The 18,877-nt window shown below is 48.1% G+C and overlaps 1 protein-coding gene across 9 annotated transcripts in view; it reads left to right on the top strand.

Moving 5' to 3' along the window:
- The window catches only part of KCNAB2 (potassium voltage-gated channel subfamily A regulatory beta subunit 2), a 120,910-nt gene that overhangs the window by 89,733 nt on the left and 12,300 nt on the right, over positions 1-18,877 (top strand). For 6 of the 9 annotated variants that reach the window (XM_081871193.1, XM_081871190.1, XM_081871192.1 and 3 more), the window contains 8 exons: positions 1,459-1,496; positions 3,139-3,218; positions 4,357-4,401; positions 5,116-5,160; positions 5,563-5,606; positions 9,887-9,973; positions 14,594-14,638; positions 18,216-18,301. In XM_081871193.1, the coding sequence (XP_081727319.1) occupies positions 1,459-1,496; positions 3,139-3,218; positions 4,357-4,401; positions 5,116-5,160; positions 5,563-5,606; positions 9,887-9,973; positions 14,594-14,638; positions 18,216-18,301 (470 nt within the window). The remainder of the gene's footprint in view (positions 1-1,458; positions 1,497-3,138; positions 3,219-4,356; positions 4,402-5,115; positions 5,161-5,562; positions 5,607-9,886; positions 9,974-14,593; positions 14,639-18,215; positions 18,302-18,877) is intronic. The other 3 variants (XM_081871195.1, XM_081871194.1, XM_081871189.1) reach the window with 1 other exon arrangement.

The following is an 18,877-nucleotide window of genomic DNA, read 5'->3' as shown; positions in this document are numbered from 1 at the left end:
TCCTGATGTCCGATTTATGTCTGTTTATTCTTTGGCGCAAGGTCTGGCCTGTTTGTCCAATATAGAGAGCTGAAGGACACTGTTGGCATTTTATGGCATACACAATGTTAGACGATGAGCAATTAAATAGTCCCGAGATGGTATGTGTGATGTTGTTGGGGCCAGTAATGGTGTTGTCCGGGTGTATGTGGCAGCAAAGTTGGCATCTGGGTTTATTGCAGGCTCTGGTGCCAGTGTCCGCGTTAGGTCTGGTTGTAGTATTATTGTGGGTTAGGAGTTGTTTAAGACTGGGTGGCTGTCTGTAGGCAATGAAAGGTCTTCCTCCCAGAGCTTGAGAAAGAGAACTGTCATTGTCCAGGAGGACAATGGTTTCAGTAAGGCTTTTGACAAAGTCCCCCATGATATTATTGCGGGGAAGCTGGTAAAATGTGGGCTGGATGAGGTCATTGTTTGGTGGATTTGTAGGTAGTTAGCTGACCAAATCCAGAGTGCTCAGTAATGATTCCTCATCATCCTGGAGGAAAGTGACAAGTGGAGTGCTGCAGTGTTCTGGCCTGGGCTTGGATAAAGGAACTGAGGGGATGTTCTTTAAATTTGCAGGTGATATCAAGCTGGGAGGGTCAGTTAATGTTGCAGAACAGAACTGGTATTCTGGACATTTAACAGCATGGAGAACCTAATCTGGGAGCTCCTTTTGCTTTCCCAGTTTGCCAGGAACAGTAAATCTGCACCTTGTACACATGGCAGACTTTTGACTTTTGCCCCACAAAGAGGCAGATCAGTCATTTCCCAAGTGGCGTGCTTGGTGCATACAAATAAACTTTTTAAATCCCCAAATCCAAAGGCTCCTGTGAGCCCAGAGCATTCCTCCTTCAAGGATGGTGGATGGTGGCACAGTTGCTTCAGGGTTGCATAGTACCCAGTATGCCAATGGATGGCCAGTTTCCGGAAAGCCACACAGCAGCAGAGATAAGTTCTTGCCTTCTTCCTCTGCTTGCGAACTTCCCAGAGGTATCTGCTTGCCACTAGGGAAGACAGAACAGTGGACGAGATGCACATATCTTGAAACACATCCAGTACAGACAGCTGCCTTATACTCAGTCAAGCAATTGATGCATCTAGCTCAGTACTACCTGCACTGACTGGCAGCAACTCTCCAGGGTTTCGGACAGAGATCATTCCCAGTCCTACATGGAAATGCCATAGGAGGATTGAACCCAGAGCCTTCTGCATGCCAAGCAGGTGCCCTGTCACTGAGCTGTGACTCAGTGAACGGACTTTTTTCCCAGGAGTTCAGTTCCACCCTGCCTTTGTCCTTCCTCCATTCAGAGGGTTGGACTAGATGACCCTCAGGATCCCTCCCAACTCTGCAGTTCTGTGATTCTCCCCAAATCCTTCTTTTCGTTTTTGAAAATCCTTTTGTCTGCCTCTCTCTCTTGCTCTCACTCTCTTTTGTAGGAACATGGGTGACATTTGGAGGACAGATTACGGATGAGGTAAGAATATGTCCCCTCCCTCATGTTTATTTAGTTTATTTATTTGATGGTCTGTCCTGGGAGGTACCGACACCTCCTCCTCCCCCACCCCAAATCTATTCTCCTGAACTGAAGATGTGAACTGGGGTGGGAGGATCCCTTAAATTGGGGGAGGGAACTGGTGCCCCCCTCCAGAGGTTGTTGGACTCCAGCTCTCATTAACCCCAGGCATCAAGGATGATGGGACCTGGAGCCTAGCAACATCTGGAGGGTCTCAACTGAAGCCTTGACAGCAACTTTGTTGTTCCCCCCCTCTTAGAGCCAGCCTAAATTTGCATCTATATGCATAAATTAGCATATCTGAACTGTATGCAAATATGTGTCATTGGCCTGTGCCCTGAGTCCATTAACAGCCTGCCGACATCCCTCTAAGTCAGCCTTTCTCAACCTGTGGGTCCCCAGATGTTGTTGGACTACAACTCCCATCACCCCTAGCTAGGAAGCCAGAGCTCAGGGATGATGGGAGTTGTAGTCCAACAACATCTGGGGACCCACAGGTTGAGAACTGTGAAAACCTGGCCGTTCAGCAAAAGTAGCATTACTTTTAGTTGTACCCTGAATTTTACACCTCCTCAATGTCCCGGTGCAGTCCGCAGCTCAAAAACAATACATCAGAACAGCGAGGCAGTGCTGGGTAGCGGTTAGAGTGCTGGACTAGGATCTGGGAAACTGGGACTCGAATCCATATTCAGCCGTGAAGTCCACTGGGGAACTTGGGGCCAGTCCCCATCTCTCAACCCACCCTAACTCACAGGGTTGTTGTGAGGCTATAAGGTGGCAATGTACGCCGCCTTGAGGGAGGAAGATAAGTGTGGCAATAAATATGCACGCTTTGAGAGAGGGAATGCATTTCAAACTCTGCCTGCTGTGAGGAAACGCATTTTAAAATAACCATGTACTGTATTTTTCGCCCCATAGGACGCACCAAGTTTTTTGGGGGGGAAATAAAGAAAAAAAAAATATTTCCCCCCCAGGCGCTTGTAGGACCGGCAGCGGGGAGAAGCGCTCTTCTCCCCGCCGCCCGCCTGCAGATCAGGTCCGGGGACAGCAGGAGGACGCACTGCGCCTCCCAGCTGTCCCCAGAGCTTGCGGGGCTGGCGGTGGGGAGAAGAGCTCTTCTCCCCGCTGCCTGCCTGCAGACCAGGTCCGGGGACAGTGGGATGGCGGCGTTCCGCCTCCCCACTGTCCCCCGACCTTGTGGGACTGGCGCTGCGGCTCTCCTGAAGCCTGGAGAGCGAGAGGGGTCGGTGCGCACCGACCCCTCTCGCTCTCCAGGCTTCAGCGAAAGCCCGCATTCGCCCCATAGGACGCACACGCATTTCCCCTTCATTTTTGCAGGGGAAAAAGTGCGTCCTATAGGGCGAAAAATATGGTAAATGCAAGCTTTGATGTGGGTTTAAAAATCAGAATTGCAGATGAAGGCGGAAAGCGGATGGAATAGATTCACTGGTGAGAATGCGCAGAAGTGGCCGTGTTCTAGAAATAAACGGATGAGCGGTTGGGTGTGGGTGGGTGAAGGGGGGGCAAGAAAATCCCACCAGTCCTCACTCACTCACACACACACACACACAACCTCAGGACCTCATCTCTGCCTCTCTTTCAGATGGCGGAGCAGTTGATGACCTTGGCCTATGACAACGGCATCAATCTCTTCGACACGGCGGAAGTCTATGCTGCAGGGAAGTAGGTCACCCACCCATTTCTAACACCTCCATCATGCTTTTCTGAGCACTTTCCCATACATTCTCTCTGTCATCCAACCCACGACCCTGCTAGGTAGGCTAGTCATCCACAACAGGTGGGAAGGGGACTGAGTACATTGGCTCCCAGTACGTTTCCAAGCACAATTCAAAGTGTTGGTGCTGACCTTTAAAGCCCTAAACGGCCTCAGTCCAGTATACCTGAAGGAGCGTCCCCACCCCCCATTGTTCTACCCAGACACTGAGGTCCAGCGCCGAGGGCCTTCTGGCTGGCTATTCCCTCACTGCAAGAAGCCAAGTTACAGGGAACCAAGCAGAGGGCCTTCTTGTTAGTGGCGCCCTACCTGTGGAACACCCTCCCACCAGATGTCAAAGAGAACAACAACTACCAGACTTTTAGAAGACATCTGAAGGCAGCCCTGTTTAGGGAAGCTTTTAGTGTCTGATATATTGCAGTATTTTAATATTTTTTGGGAAGCCACCCAGAGTGGCTGGGGAAGCCCAGCTAGATAGGTGGGGTATAAATAATAAATTATTATTATTATTAGAATAAGAGACAGCAGCCTGTCTGAGGCCACCTGGTGAGTCCGCAGCCATTCCATCTTCAACCCCCAACCCCACGGCACAGAGCCATTGCAAGCATCCCCACTTCCACCTGTGACTCCTCAAAAGCAAGCAGTCCTTGCTGCTACTGTTTCTCAGCTTCCAGTGTGGTTGGATCAGTCAGTTTTGCAGAACACCAAGGAAGGCTGCCTATTTTTTCCCCGCCCATGAGTCCATTTTACAGAGCTTCCTCCTTCTAATCACATGGCCAACTTAGAACAGGGATTCATGCAGAGACATTGTGGGGGAGCTCCTCTGAAAGCAGGTAACTTTATATGTTGGCACTCCAAAAATAAAACTTTGAAGGTCTACAAGTAAAATGCATCCCCAATTTCAGTTCAGAAAGTCCAATAACTGAGGGAATACTAGCTTAAGCCTTGATTATTATTTTCTCCCCCTATGAGGGGTTGTGTCCTGGTCACCAAAATACATTTTGGCTGCACTCACTGTAGCAAGCTTGACTTCATTTCTGCATGAGTCTAACAGTCACATTTTCTTTCTCTTTCTGTGTCTTGTAGGGCTGAAGTCGTGTTAGGGAATATCATTAAGAAAAAAGGATGGAGGTAACTGTTCTTCTTCGGACCTCATCTCAACCCCATTCCATCTTGTGGTTATTCCTGTTGTCTCTGTATGCTTTAACATGTTTTAACCCGGCTCTGTGTTCAAGAACCCATGTGGACTAGAAACTTTAAACAAAATTCATGTCATAATCAAAATGAGACATGTTTTTTTCATGAAAGCTATTTGCTGCTTGACAGTAAAACGAAACCAGGGAGCAGTATGTCACCACACTGTATTTCACAGTGCCATCTATCAACAGCCCCATGAACTGCAGAATGTGACAACAGCCTTAGGTTTTTATTTATATAGCAAGATACATAGTCCAAATCCCAGATCCTTACATTTTTGACCACCGAAACAATCACAACAGATACGTTTATACATTGTCTGCAGGATGGTGTGTGTGTGTGTGTGTGTGTGTGTGTGTGTGTGTGTTATTTATTTATTTATTTATTTATTTATTTATTTATTGCATTTCTAACCCACCATTCCTCTCAAAGGAGTCCAGGATAGTGCTACTACACCTTTTCTCATCACAGTCTTGCTCAGGATACTTGACAGATAATTTGCCAAATGCGTCAGAAGACTGTCTTAATCCTTCTCAGATTTTACATTGGGTGGAGGGGAACTTCAGGATGGTGGTGAATGCATTTAGGAGACTTACCTTTATCCATCACACATCCATTCTCTTCCCCCTTCCTCCACTCTCCTTGCAGACGTTCCAGCCTGGTGATAACAACCAAAATCTTCTGGGGAGGAAAGTACGTAAGCGTTTCAACCACCCTGCTTGTGTGCCATTTGAGTGAGGAAATTCAAGAATATCTGGCGGGCAGTGAAGGGCCAGGGGACTTTGACTGGTTTCAGAAAGGGGGACTGATCCTTAGAATTAGGGTTTCACTTTTCAAGCATCATCCACCCACAGTTTCCTTTTGAGGAAAGGGAGTGTGCCTCTGAGCATGGAGAGAGTGCCATTCCCCCTTCCATCCTCCCTAACTGGTATACGATTTTTTGGGATGAAAGATCAGCATTTCTGGATAGCCTCAGAGGGCAGTTAGTTTCAGCTCCTCTCTTTCTAAATAGTCATCTTTGCATAGCACAAGTTAACGATTTCGGCTACATCAGTCTTCTAACTTCAGTCTTTCCTCCTTCTCCTCCTACCCCAGAGCCGAGACGGAGAGAGGACTCTCAAGAAAGCACATTATAGAAGGTAAGATGAAGCCAAACTGCTGGGCACTTAACAATTAACCCAGTGGGTGTTCCCTGGAAGAGGCCTCTTTCCCAAATCTAGCGCTCTCCAGTTATTTGATTAATTTATTTATAAACATATTTATATACTGATGTTCATAAAATAAAATAAAAAGCGTATCAGAGGAATTTACAGCACTTATATTTAAAATCTTATAATAGAAACACCTAAAAAGCTAAAACCAGCTGTTACAGAACAGAAAGATGTACTGTATATACTCGAGTATAAGCCAACTTTTTCAGCACATTTTTTTTTATGCTGAAAAAGCCCCCCTTGGCTTATATTCAAGTGAGGGTCCTTTCGGGCTGCTCCTTCTTCCTCCGCCACTGCCGCCACCACCAGGTTTGTGGTGTGGTGAACCGGCTTATACTCGAGTCAATAAGTTTTCCCAGTTTTTTGTGGTAAAATTAGGTGCCTCGGCTTATATTCGGGTCGGCTTATACTCGAGTATATACAGTATTCTTAATTGCCTGCATATTTGCCTGATGCAATAGAAGAGTTTTCAGCAAGCATTTCAAAGGTTAAAACAGAAGGTGCTTGCTGAATCTCCAGTGGCAGGGAGTTCCACATGACTGATGACACTGAAGGATGTGTTTCTTGTTGTTGTTGAGTAAGCCCTGCCAACCAGGTGACCAACAAAGCTCCTGCAGATGATCTCAGTGATGGAGCAGGGATACAAAGGTTCAGGCTGTCCTTGAGGTCCCCTGGGTGGAAGTTCTTCAGGGCTTTGTAGATGAATATAAGGACCTTGAATCTCGCTCTGTAGGAGGCGGGCAGCCTTACAAGCAACCCAGGGAACACCACTGCCTGTCATCTTCCCAACAGAACTGTAGAGTTGGGAGTGAACTAGTCTATCCTCCTGTATTGCAGGGATCACCTTTTAGTGATCAGCCTCCTTATCAGTCTCCGTATTGCTCTTGTAGAACTCAGCAAGCAGAGAGAAGGATGGGTCCACAAACAGGATTACTGTATTTTTTGCACCATAACACTCACTTTTTTCCTCCTAGAAAGTAAGGGGAAATGTCTGTGCGTGTTATGGAGGGAATGCCTACGGGTGGCGGGGGGGGGGATCTGCTGCAGTCGTGAGCAGAGGATCCATGGTTCCCCTTCCTTCCCTCCTCCGTGCTTTGCTTTGAAACAGCAAAGCGGGAGAAGAGCCGCTGAGTGGGGAGGAGAGAGGGACAGAGAGCTTGCTTCTTTAAAGGAGCAAAGCGGGAGAGGAGAGGAGCCTTCTCCCCTTATATCCCTCTTCTTCATTATTAGCAGCATCCTTCTCCACACACCCCATGCGTGCTCCTTGTCCCTTGAGTGCTTTTCCTTCCCTCCCCACTTAAAACGTGGTTACAAAGCACGGATCCACATGGATCCTCAGGATTTTTGCACTGGGTCACCCCAAATTCACCATCAGATCACATATCATGTCCATGGCTACATCTTGCACCAAAAAAATCACACACCCACTGTTGCCCGGAGCCGCAGTGGTGCAAAAACGTGGTTACAAAGTATGGATCCACATGGATCCTCAGGATTTTTGCATTGGGCTACTCCAAACTCACTGACAGATCACATGTCTGTGGCCACAGCATGAACCACAAAAATCATACCTCCACTTTTTCGTTTAGAATATTTTTTTCCTTGTTTTACTCCTCTAAAAACTGCATGCGTGTTATGGTCGGGTGCATGTTATAGAGCGAAAAATACGGTAGTTGGCTCTGCCTCTCCTTGGCTCTGGCGCCACCTGCTGTTGGGCTCCCTGGACTTCCACCCTACCAGTCCCAATGGGTGATGGCTACCACTATGAAGACGCAGGTGGCACTGTGGGTTAAACCACAGAGCCTACGACTTGCCGATCAGGAGGTCGGCGGTTCGAATCCCCGCGACGGGGTGAGCTCCCATTGCTCAGTCCCTGCTCCTGCCAACCTAACAGTTCGAAAGCATGTCAAAGTGCAAGTAGATAAATAGGTACCGCTCCGGTGGGAAGGTAAACGGTGTTTCCGTGCGCTGCTCTGGTTCGCCAGAAGCGGCTTAGTCATGCTGGCCACATGACCCGGAAGCTGTATGCCGGCTCCCTCGGTCAATAAAGCGAGATGAGCGCCGCAACCCCAGAGTCGGCCACGACTGGAACTAATGGTCTGGGGTCCCTTTACCTTTACCACTATGAAAATGTTAGTTTATAGGGCGAGATGCCCTTCTGGTGCTGGGACACTGCAGCTTCCATCAGCCCCAGCCAGCATGACCGTGTGACATGGGGGCTGATGGGAGTTGTAGTCCAGGTTGGGAAAGACTCCCCTATGGTGTGTTTTGGTATTTCCACTTGGTGTTTGACTTGCCCTTGTAGAGGTCAGCTAAGGATAGCGGAGAATTTCAGTTCAGTTCTATTCCTGCTCTCCAAAACAATGCAAAAACTGAAACACACCTGACCTTTGGAAATCACACTGCTCCAAATGTTGTTCCTCTAGCCGGGTCATATCAACAGAAATGTATATCCCGGGGTAAATGCATATATTGGAGAAAATGCAAAAATGCACCCTACTAGGGAAAATCGCTTTGTAAAATGTGCCAGTGCGGTGTAACCGTTAGCGTGTCGGACTAGGACCTGGGAGAGACCAGGGTTCAAATCCCCACTCAGCCATGAAGTGCACTCAGCCTGACCTACCTCACAGGGTTGTTGTGGGGGCTAAATGAGGAGGGGAAGAACCATGAATGCCACCTTGAGCTCCTTGGAGAAATATAAATGCATTAAATAAATAAATGTGCAAAATCACATACAAAAATGTGGGGCTAGGGCTGCAGCTCAATAGTAGAGCAGACTCTTTGCATTCAGAAGGTCTGGGCTAAGACTTCATGCCTGAAACCCTGGAGAGCTGCTGCCAGTCAGTGCAGACAATACTGGGCTAGGCTCAGCATACTGGCAGCATAAGGCAGCTGCTTGTGTCCCTAGCTGCTATAAAGCAACAAGGGTTCATTTATACACCCCACCTGCCCAATTGGATATGCCATATCCCCCCCCTTGTTATTTTTAAGCAGAGACTGGCTGACCCCAGTGCCTTTTTAAAAAAAATTGATACCCTCAATTACAAAACAAAGCACGCAGAGGCACCAGCAGTAGATATTTTGCACTGGAAGGCTTAAGCTTTGTGAAATCCAGATGCGATTAAAAACATTAAAATATTGTATAATGGGTGACGTTAATTCTTGCCCTAATTCTTTAATGAACGTTGGCCATTTGAAACAGGGTTGTCTGTCATTGATTGCTGGCTACGAATAGAGTTTACAGGGAAACATATGAGGGGCCAGAAAGTAGGGAGCTGGGGTTGTATCCCCCAGTTTGTATGGGGTGGCGGCGACCACCCTTGTTCTGCAAATGTGTGGGGACTGTGGTGCTTTCAATGGGGCCAACTCCAGAGGGTGGTGCATTCACCAAATTGCTGTCAATTTCTCTCTTTGTATGTATGCCCCACGTCTCCAGGGTGAGATATGGAGCATCGAGCTGCCCGCAAGCGAACTCTTGAAGGCAGAGAGAAAGAGGAAAGAGGCGGCAGAGACTCCAGGGACATTTGCATCATGCATTTAAAGCATTGCAATATCACATGGCTTCCCTCAAAGAATTCTGGGAGCTGCAGTTTGTGAACGGTGCTGCTGAGAGTTGTTAGGAGACCACCCCATAATTCCCTTCCCTGAGTTCCCAGAGTTCCCTGGGAAAGAGGGATTGATTGTGAAACCACTCTGGGAATCATATCTTTGTGAGGGGAATAGGGGCCGCCTCGCAACTCTTGAGCACCCTTAACAAACTACAGCTCCCAGAATTCTTTGGGGGGAGCCATGGCTGTTGAAAGTGGTATTATAGTGCTTCAAAAGTGTTGCCTTGCACAGCTCCAAGAACCCTTTCAAAGGCACCTACCAGAGAGGTTATAGAACAGGGGTGATTCCAGGGCCACCTTCCATATAAAGCGCTATGATACCACTTTTAATCCCTTTTCAGAAGGAACTGCAGTTCTGTGAGGGGAATACTGGTGGGGGTGGGGTCTCCCTTAACAAACTACAGCCCCCAGAATCCTTTGGGGGATGCTGTGGCTGTTTAAAGCATTACCATAGTGCGTTAAATGTATGTGCAAATGCAGCCTTGATGGCCTGCTGGCTGGCTCCACAGGCCACCTAATGAATGATCCTGCATGATGATCTTGCAGTGCCCAGTGTAGGCCTTTTTCTCTGACACGTTTGTTTTCTGCCTCCCCCTGCAGGCCTGAAGGCTTCGCTAGAACGGCTGCAGCTGGAATACGTGGATGTGGTGTTTGCCAATCGGCCAGACCCCAACACGCCCATGGAAGGTAGGTGTGGCTGCCGCGTTTTGCTTTCTCTCTCAGAGCACCAGTCTCTTCAAGGTGGAACCCTGCAGTCCTTGACCACGGCAAGGGAAGAGATCCATGTTTGCCAAACGTCAGCTAGAAGAGGCACTGTCCTCTCTATTTTCCCTTCCACACGTTGATTTCTCGTACCTGAAAGGATCTACAGGTCCATTCCCATGTGTCTACAGGAGTCCCTCTTCCCTCAGAATGGAAGGAGGCATGGCCAGAGCAATGACTGATGCAGAGATGCAACAGGCAGCTTCCTCTGAGGGCAGGTAAGTCCTGCTGCATCTCTGACTTGAGAGTGATTGGATGATCCAGTTGCAGCTGATAGAGAGAGGCGGCTGCCCCAAGCAGAGAATAGTTGAAACAGTACAAAGCCAGAGCAATGAATCCTGCAGGGGCACACCGGGCAGCCTCCCCTGAGGGCAGGTAAATCAGCTGCTTCTTACCTAAGGAGAAATTGATGCTTTCACACCTGATTCAAGGATGAGGGTGATTACCTGCCTCCAGAAGAGACTGAAAGGCAGCAAGGCCAGAACCAAAAATCATGCAGAGATGCAGCAGGCTGCCTCCTCTGTCAGTGGGCGAGGACACTAGGCTCACAGAAACTTCAGTTAATTTATTCCTGCCAGGATAAAATCACTGAAGGTTTTTAAAATGAGCTGTAACACCTCTGCAGATTCGGAAGGATTCCCCCCCACCCCAAAGAACCACAGATTTCACCCATTCAGGAGACCTTGAAAAAATATCCCATTATCTCGGTTTCTGCTTAGTTATCTGTGACAAGGGCCCCTGTGCATTTACACAGTCATTTGTAGAATCATGGAATTGTAGAGTTTAAAGGAATCCCAGGGGTCATCTAGGTCCACCCCTTCCAATGCAGGAAGCACAGCGAAAGAATCCCTGACAGGTGGCCATCCAACCTCTGCTGAAAAACCTCCAACAAAAGGGAGCCCAACGCTTCCCAAGGTAGCCCCTTCCACTGCTGAACAGCACTTAACCGTCAGAAATTTCTTCCTAATGTTTTGCTGTAATGTTGACATTTGAATGAACTGGCTTAGGTCCCAGCCTCTGGAGTAGCAGGCAACAAGTTTGCTCCATCTTCCATGTGACAACCCTTCAGATACTTCAAGGTGGATATCACATCACCTCTCAGTCTCCCCTTCTCCAGGCGAAACATATCCAACTTGTAAATGCACTCGTAAACCCCAGCGAATTTCCCACTCTGCCATGGAAAGCCTCAGTTCCTTGCCAATCTGGTTGCCTTGTTAAGGATCTCAACTCTGTTACCCGTTTTCTGCCTTCTGTGTGTGTGTGTATATGTGTTTGTGTATGTATTTGATTTTGAACTCGTGCATTTCCATGTTTCCGTGTGAGATACTGTCTTCTATTTCCATAACAATACAGTGCATCGTAGAGAAGCGGGAAACCTTTCTTGAGCCAAGTGCCACATTAGCTCAGCTAAGAGCTGCCAGGGGCCACATTCCAATAGTATGTAGTTCTGGCCCAGCATAAAATTACCTGCATTCCACATACACAAAGCTGTTTCTTGTTGAATCAGCGGCAAGTAAATCACACACCACTGAACAGTAAGCCATGCCCTATGGCTGCTTAAAGCCTCAAAATGCCATTGCGTCCCCCCAAAAAATGCATGCAGTTGCAAATTGCATGGACTATGCATTTGCAAGGAACACAAGTCCCCTAAGGGATTTCCCCCTCTTCTTTTATCTTCTCGCAGCAGGAGCTGCAATTGCGCATTTGACACAGTCCTTTTCACATTGGGAAATGCCCCAACAAACAGCTGGTAGATGAAATTTGGAGCATATCTAGACAGCAGGCCAGGGGGAGCGGGGACTGTTCCCTTTAAAAAGATACATTTATCCATGATATGATACTTATTCAACAGAGCCATACAACAACCCTGGCAGGGAGACCAACCTCAGAGGTATTGATTGGTCCCAGGCTATCCCAGGAAACTTCCTGTGTGAGCCAAAATTCAAGCTTCAGGTTTTAAGAGTTGTGAGTTTCAAGAGGGGTGGAATAAAAACAAGGTCTTGGGGAGTAGAGATTGACAGTGAGGAAAACTGAAATAGCTCTTGAGTGGCATTTTCTATGCTGTTCAATCCAGAGTGATCCTCAGTGCTTTTTGCTTTGCTTTGCTTTTTTTGGTAGTACGGGCCGGTACACAGTATCGCCCAGCTTTGGGAAGGAGGCAGGAGGGTTGCAGGATTCTGTCAGATCCTCACACCTCCTTCCCAAAGCCTGGGGAACTTCTGCCTGGCTTAGGGAGGGAGGCACAATGCTCTAGAAGGGTCCAAGAGCCCTCCCTTGTTTGATGACTGCTGGCAGCTTTCTGTCTAGAAAAAAAAACCCCTGGCTAATACTTAATATCACAATTTGCTCTCCCTCAGGGCTTCTAATTTTCTGTGGAAGAGTGTTGGTTCCAGGGGTGGGCAGTTTCACCTTCAAAATGATTGAAGTTCATGGAGGAGAGGATATCAGTGGCTATTAGCCACAATGGCTATGCTCTGCCTCCAGAGTTGGAGGCAGCAATGCTTCTGAGTGCCAATTGCTGGAAACGGCAGGAGGGGAGAGGGCTCTTGTGCTTGGATCCTGCTTGGGACATCTGATTGGCCACTGTGAGAGCAGGATGCTAGATTGGATAGGCCACTGGCCTGATCTAGCAAGCTCTTCTTACTTTCTTCGGATGATGACCCCCATACCTCTGACACATCCGGCAGGTGTGTTTTTTTCTGAGCTTAAAAAGGAGGTGCAGGTTTATCAGTCTTGCACTCGACCTAAAAAGGGTTTGCTCCAAGAGTAGGGAAGAGTCAGTGGGGGCTGCCCTCTGTGCTTCTGCATGAGTCACTGTCCTCATTCCCCCTTATCCCACATTATGGCATGAAAACTCAGCCCATATGCTCCATCAGTAGTTTATTGCAGCAGTGAGACAAAGCTGTGGCCATCAAGGGCATGTTGGACTCCAGCTCGCATCATGCCCGACCATTAAGCATGCTGGCTTCAGGGGCCAATAGGAATTCAACAATGCCTGGAGGGAGGGGAGCCCAGGTTCCCTGTCCCTGGTTTCCAACAAGACTCACACAGTATGGAGTGAATTGGATGACAAAATATGTTTGATTGGTGCTTTCACTATCACGCTTAATGCTTACAACAACCCGCAAGGTAAGTCGGTGTAATGGTTTCCCATTTTGCAGATGTGGGGACTGAGGCTGCAAGAAAGTGTGTGTGTTGTTTTGTGTGTGTGCGAGCGTGCCGAATGCCCCTGAGTGACTATGGCAAAAATAAGGGGCTTCCTGACTCCTGGCTGCACAAACCACCACACCAGCTCCCTTTGGTGGGAAGTAACCACCAAATCCCTGTCATGGGCGCGAAAGACAAGGATGGTTGTCACCCCAAGTCCTTCCTGACCACGACAATGGGATCCACAGCAGTTGCTGAATCACCTGAGTCAGGTTCACCCCGTGCATTTTAAAGCACTGTGATGCTGCTTTAAAGGAGTCGTAGCTTCCCCCAAAGAATCCTGGGAGCTGTAGTTTGTTAAGGGTGCTGAGAGTCATCAGGAGACCTCTGTTCCCCTCCCAGAGCTATGATTCCCAGAGTGGTTCCACATCAATCCCTCTTTACAGAGAACTGTGGGAATTGTAGTTCTGGAAGGGAGGACTAGGGGTCTCCCAACAGCTCCCAGCACCCTTAACAAACTACAGTTCCCTGGAGTCTTTGGGGAAAACCATGGCTGTTTGAAGCAGTACCGCAGTGCTTTACATGTGTGATGTGAATGTGACCTTGGTGCCTGGTTAGAGAATTTAAAACAGGGGTAGCTAACCCTTTTTTGACCCAATGGCCATGTTCACCTCCCATAGAGGGGGGGGCATAGTCTACATGCTAGCAGTGGGTTGCCTAGGACTGGGTGTCACTAACCCACCCAGCCCAGGCACACAAACAGGGGGCACAACAGCTGCTGCTGCCCTCAGCTGATCCATGCAGATGAGCTGAAGAGGAGACTGTGTCGCCCCTCTCTCCGTTCATGAAACGATTGATCCAATGACCGGGGGTGGTCTCATCAGGCTCCTGGGCTCTGCCCAACCCCAGCACTGCATCTGCCTTTGTTTTTCTTCATTTTGTAGAATCAGAGAGTTGTAGTGTTCGAAGGGGTTTTTTGGACTACAATCCCCATCATCCCTGATCGCTGCTAGCTAAGCATGATGGGAGTTGTAGTCCAAAAAAATAGATGGAGACCCAAGATGAACCCAACCTCTTGCGATGCAGGAATCACAGCTATTGATGCAATCACTGCCAAAATCAGTGGGGTGGCGGGGGATGGGGTGAGGGGATGCCCCCAGACTGGAGGTTAACCACTCCTGGTTTAAAGTTCCCTTTGGGTGAGGATCTGTCGTCCTGAGACTGGGAAGGGCAGTCTTGACTTTTGCAAAAGAAAAGGGGAGCTTGGAGGGTGGTGGTGGAAGGGGCAACGAGTCTCATCCTTTGCCCAGATTCCCCTTATGTTGTACACCATGCCTTGCGATACGCCAGCGGCAGCTGTAAACTCTGGTCTCTCTTAAATCTTTCTTTTATCACCAGGGAACCCATTTAGCTCTTCCAAGTCGCGAACATTCATCATAGAAGGTACATGGTACCCCCCCACCTCATCTTGATTATCTGCATCCAAGTGGCATTTTATGGGATGGAATAATCCATGCAGTTTTGCTTTTTTTTCCCCCATTTTTTTCTATTTTATTCTCATTGGCAAAATTTCTCCCATTACTCGGATGGCAAAATTCTCCATAAAATGCCCAACGGAAGCAAGGAAAGAAAGAGGGGGGGAAATACCACCCAAAAACAAAAAACAAAACAACCCTTTGTCTCTTTAGTAACATCTTGCAAGTAAAATTTAAAATCCAAAATCTCTTCCGCCACCCCACCACCCCACCGTCCTCCCTGGTTCATTCCATTCCAAGTTTTCCTCTGCTGTCTCTGAAATGCATGCCTTGTGTCTGTGATGCTCTTTCCTGCACCCCTTCGAAATTTTACAACTCTTCCTGAAGTTCTCAGTGGGGTGGGCCTTGCACCCTGCTGCACCCCTTTTCGTGAGATGCTCGTCATTTTCAAAAAGAAACCTACGAGATGCAGCCGGGTATCCCAAGACCCCGGTAAATGTGCCTGCTGTTTTGCCGCAATAATCTCCCACCCTGAGTTCACGGCCTCTGAGGATGCATGAGGCAAAGGAACAGATTGGCAGAAATCGAACCCCTTTGCAAAAACTGCGAAGGGACGTCACTTGACACCAAGCAGCAAATGTACACTCCTTTGGTGTCACCCCATTGGTTGTGAAGCAGTTTGTAGCTAAGAAACAGATAAACTTGGAACTACTAAAATAAGAAGTGTTGGTGAGACTCATTTGATGACCACAAGAAACTAAATCTTTAGGGTCTTTACCCAGTCTGGTGGAATGCTTTGTGCCAATAGAAATTTAGCAGGCACTTTCCCTTTCAATCTACGGAAGAGAAGTGCCTACGGAAAACTTTTCTATTCCATCAGGCAATTAAGAATATAGGTTTCAGTAACATATTTTAACCTTTATATAATGGTTTTTGTATGATTTTAAGTATAATTGTTGTAAACTGCTCCGATGTGACAAGTGGTATATGAATATTTTGATTAAATCAATGAAGGATGATGGTGGTAGTGATAAAAGTAACATGTGCCCTTTGTAAAACAAATTTTGTGGCCACAAGTATTGAAAACAAAAAGCTCGATGAACGGACATGCAATCTTTTGTACGTAATGTACACGAAAAGCATCTTGACCACCAACTGGTCTTCTGCGGTGATCTAGTATCTCAATAACTAAATAGCCAGCAGAGTAGCTTGGGAGACTAGAGGAATTACTTTGAACATCTGTGTATGTAAAACAGTGGTTGTGATACCAGATCACTGCAGAAAACTAAGGATTGCATCCAACTCAGTTACACGCAGAGTAGACCCATTGAAACTGACAGACTGAAGTTAGCTTTACCCTGTAATCTGAGTAGGGCTGACCTTGAAGGAGAAGGCTATGTCAATAACTGGAGGCAGCGATGCTTCTGAATACCAGTTGCTGGAAACAGAAGGAGGGGAGAGGGCTCTTGTACTAAGGTCCTACTAGCGTGCATCCCATAGACATCTCCTTGGCCACTGCGAGAGCAGGTTGCTGCACTAGATAAAACCTTGATTTTCTTCCAACCCTGAGAACTGGGAGCAGCTTTAGAGACATCTCAAAAGGGGCCTCCTTTTAGTTTGGTGCATGGGATGTGATTGGTTCGTTTTTGCTCTCAAATTCCTACTCTGCTTTTTGGCATGCAACTGTTTTGCGGTTGTTGGTTGCTGTTGGTTTATTATTCTCATTATTATTATTTTGCTTTGGCTGGAAGGATTTTTGAGGACTCTTGCCATGCATGCTTCAGAACCCCCCCGTGGCGGCGGGACAGCTGAAAGAATGTCCAAAACCCCAAAGTCCCAAGGTCCTTGAAACACCCCATGGCTCTGCAAAGGCAAATTAATTTCAGCATGAAGTTTCACAGCTACTTGCTCAGACGCTTTCAAGCATATCTTTCTGACCTGAAGGGCTGGAAACTTGACCTGTTCGTGTTGTTGTTTAATTAAGGGTGCTAAATTCTATGTCCAGTCCCAGCTTCTGTATTTGAGGAGGGCAACCCTTCCTTCAGCCTAGCTTTTTAAACAGAAACACCCTTGTCCTATGCCGCCTTCTCCTCTGTCCCACAATAGCTCCTAGTTTTATGAATGAACCAGCTCCTAGTTTTATGAATGACCTCTTCGGTACCTAGGCATCCAGAAGAAGCAATGCTTTCCTGCCAGACGAGTGGACAGGCCTTGTGGAAATATTCAAAGGAAGAGAGAAGATCTAAGGGAATGGATTTTTCTTTGTTGTGAAGGGAGAGGGGTGGGGCAGTTAGCTTGGGGGCACAGAGAGAAGTGTGGGTGCTCCCCATTGGCTTATAAAATCCCGATCACATAAAATAATAATCTTAGAGGCCACCTTGATGCACAGCCTGGGAAGTTCCTATTCAAGTAAGCAGAAGGCAAACCTCCAATGGTGCTTCAGGAAACTTGTCTGTCTTTTGGTTCACATACTGTTCCAGTAAGAGTGAACTGGATTGAACTTCTCCCCACGTCCTTAACCAGAGCCCTGCTGGATGAAATAGTTGTCTCCATCTAACACACACGCCAGCCAGAAGCCTCCAAAAGGTGTCTCCTTCCTTGTTCCTGGCTGTTCTTAGCAACACAGTGCTGGGCTACATGGACCTTGGCAAATCTAATGACACAAGAGCTCAAAGGCAGGAGCCTCCCTGTTCAGAGTCAGCAGTCCCAGCCCTTTCACAAGGCAGAATGAGGCAGCTGCCTTAGGCGGCAAATTGTGAGAGACAGGAAGTGACTAGGGCCCTGCAGCATCTAAACTAGCCTGCTGCCCTAGGCCGTGGAGGAGGACTCTGTCCCACCACCAGTTCTGAAGTAAAATCCAGCTACCAGTCTAGTCAGGTTTTGCACCTAGAATGGGGAATGCACCATCTTGACCTTCGCCTCAGTCAGCAAAATGGCTTGGGTGGCTTCTGAGAGTCAGGAGGACCTGGTCCTGGTTGGGGAGGATGGTCAGAAATGTCCCTGCTGATCACCCTGTGCTTAGCGACTTCTCTAGGCCACTGTGGGTCCTTTGAAACAGCCCTTTGGGTTGACCGTTCGATGCCCGCTCTGGAAGGCTCTTTTCCATAAGCTGCCCTTCTGTGCTGTCCCTTCATATCCCACCCCACCCCACCCATCTGGTCACCGACAGCTTCATCCTCCCACCTTTTGTCTGTTTCCATTTCATTTCGCGAACTCGTTGCCTTTCCGCCGGTTTTTGGATGGGATCTCCCATCAGTGTGAGGCATTTCCCTGGAGATACGGTCTGGTTTTCCACAGGGAGTTGCTGTTCTCAGCTCCTCCCTCCCTCTCCCCATCCTCCCATCCTCCCCATTTTTGAGGCCAATAATTAACGCTGCTTGCAAGATGTCTGAGTAGTCAAAGCCTCCCCACCCTGGTCCTTCCTTTTCTTTTCTCCTTTTTTTTTTGGTGTCGTGGCCTTAATTCGACAGGGCAGGCCGGCTCATCGCCTTGGGTTTAACACCTCTCTCGTTCCTTCTCTCTTTCTTCCTTTCTCGTTTTTCCAGAGACAGTGCGAGCCATGACCCACGTCATCAACCAAGGGATGGCCATGTACTGGGGGACGTCGCGGTGGAGCTCCATGGAGATTATGGTATTGTGGATGAAGAAAGGGGGGGGTTAAAAAGGGTGACAGAAAGAGAGAGAGAGAAAAGGGGAAGCTGAGAGAAAGAGTGGGCGGCTGATAAAAAAGATGCCAGGCAGATGTGTAAAACTGGGACCCACCCGCTTTCAACCTTTGCCTAAAATGACCCTAGGAGGATAGATGGATGAATTGCCAGGAATGGAGATAAAAGCTGCAGGCTCAGCTCTGGGAAACAAGGTGGAAGAGACATTCCTTGAACCAGAGACGCAGTCTGAGAAGCAGAATGGAATGGCTGAGTTGCCCAATGGGTGTGCAAAGGCTGGAAGGAACAGAGCTCCCAAATACTGGAGCTTTGATGTGGGGGGGGGGAGAAACAGGAGTGGAGGTGCAGCTAAGACCTTCACCTCAAAAGTATGTAGGGTGGCATGACTGGGCAATGGGATTGCAACAGGGGAGAGGCCCTATTCTGATGGGGGAGGGGGTCAAACACCCCAAAAGGGCTAGGGGCCAAGATGGGTAGGAGCTCTCTGTACTTACTCAGTGGTGAGGGGGAAAGCGCTCTGTGCATCCTCAGGGGTCCTCTGG

Source organism: Podarcis erhardii, assembly GCF_964252035.2.
Source record: "Podarcis erhardii genome assembly, chromosome: 7".
NCBI lineage: Eukaryota > Metazoa > Chordata > Lepidosauria > Squamata > Lacertidae > Podarcis > Podarcis erhardii.
The sequence above is the reverse complement of the archived record's forward strand: the minus strand, read 5'-3'. Positions and strand labels throughout refer to the sequence as shown.